Source organism: Morone saxatilis, unplaced genomic scaffold (genome assembly GCF_004916995.1).
Source record: "Morone saxatilis isolate NCDOM2014 unplaced genomic scaffold, NCSU_SB_2.0 Contig8, whole genome shotgun sequence".
Taxonomy (NCBI): Eukaryota; Metazoa; Chordata; class Actinopteri; family Moronidae; genus Morone; species Morone saxatilis.
In genome coordinates, this window is record NW_023340257.1 from 798,355 (window position 1) to 800,081 (window position 1,727).

The following is a 1,727-nucleotide window of genomic DNA, read 5'->3' on the forward strand; positions in this document are numbered from 1 at the left end:
TCACCAACCAGCCTGTGGAAGCTAAAATCTGGCTAGTGGGCAGCAATGAGGGCATTAAGAAGGTGCTGGCAGACGCCAACCTGGGCAAGGAGGTCACGGTGAGTCTGCTATCTGTAGAGGAGACCACTGCCATGTTGCCATTGTTATTGTTGTCTGTTGTTTGACCCAGTCCTCTAGCCATCAACAACTGGCCCTTGTCAAAGTCCTCAAATCCACGCTGCCCATTTTCCCTGCGTCAACACATCAACTTGAGACTGCCTAAATATTCCACTCCACCACAGAGCACATGAAACTTCACCAGTCCAGGTATCACTTCCCCACCAGTCCATGCTCAGACATGAGCTGACAGTGTGAATCATGGAACCAGAGCTGAAGCGTCCTGTATCACATATTAATCTTCCTCCTTCCGTCCCAACAGGAGATCCTGTCCACCTGTTGGTCCTCCGAGGCAGACAACAGGCCCACCTTCACCCAGATGGCAGGCATGCTGGAGAGACTCCCCAAACTGAATCGCAGGCTGTCTCACCCCGGACACTTCTGGAAGCCACCTGAGTACGTATCATAGACGGAGAAGGTACATTCATGGTCCAGGGTGAACTAGGCTGTATCATCATTCACACCAACACTCAAAAAGGGAGTCCATATCATTTTATTTAGTCGGCCAAAATGTAAAATTTCATGTCATGTAAGCGGAATGAGATGAGCTGGTCAAGTCAAATGGAAAATATTGTAAATATGATTTTGTAAAGAAATGTGAATATTATGAAGCTTTCCTGCTGAGTATCAACTAATATAAATGACACTGTCTAATGTGACTAATATTTTGTATTTTGAGGAAAGATCTAGTAAGACATTTTATACCGAATATGGTGTTTTAGTTGTTGCTCCCGCTACGCTTCCTTCATCCTTCCCTCCAGTCATTTGAATAGTGTTTCTCACAGTCAACAGTAATATTCTCTCTTGTGTCTGCTTCTTTCTCCTCTCTCTGTGATTTACTCTCCTTTGGGTGCCAACTGATCCACCTCTGCCTGCTCCTACCGTGCCTCATCTCCACGGCCTTCTTCGATCCTACACTTTCACCTCTGTCTGTGCCTCTGTTTCCCTGTCTCTCCATTGTTTTTCCAACGCTCATGACTTCTGTCTCCTCGCTCCGTTCTTCTCCTGGCGAAGGCTGTGGGATCATCATCACTGCCATCAAGGCCTGCATGCACATTGTCCATATATGTACAAATACAGCAGCTGAGGGGCAAAGCTGCTCTTGCTTTATTTTTGATTGATGTTGATTTTTAAAAGACTTTTTATCCAGCATATAACATGACATCTGTATCTGGTATCGATTTTTGTTATCTTGATTCTGCCCGCATTCTGATCAGCTCAATAAAATAATAATAATAGCTTATTGACAAGATGCCTTCTGCATACAGTTACACCTGAGAGTCTTCTTCTCCAGATAAGTTATCCAGACACAGACTACATGTTCATACCGGGTGTAAATGGGGTCTAAATCAGGCTCGTACTCTCTTCAATAGAGAACTGGTCCTTCTGACCTTCTCTTGCCTTTAGGTTGTGCACCAGCCAACTTGCCTTTGAGCTATTTAATTTGAAGTGTGTTGTTGTTTCTATAAATTCAGCCTTTTAAGTCCCGCCCCTTTTTGCAGTACCAGTTGAGCATGCCTCCGTCAACTTGCTCTATATATAGTCACAACTTAAGATGTGACCATATATAT

At 44.4% G+C, this 1,727-nt stretch overlaps 1 protein-coding gene across 1 annotated transcript in view; it reads left to right on the forward strand.

The window, feature by feature from the left end:
* LOC118341488 (kinase suppressor of Ras 1-like) overlaps positions 1-1,721 on the forward strand; it is a gene marked incomplete in the record, with an annotated part of 18,474 nt that extends 16,753 nt beyond the window's left edge. Inside the window, 3 exon segments of the mRNA XM_035679751.1 lie at positions 1-98; positions 419-552; positions 1,171-1,721. Coding sequence (XP_035535644.1) covers positions 1-98; positions 419-552; positions 1,171-1,243 — 305 coding nt within the window.
* Positions 1,722-1,727: the final 6 nt, after the last annotated feature.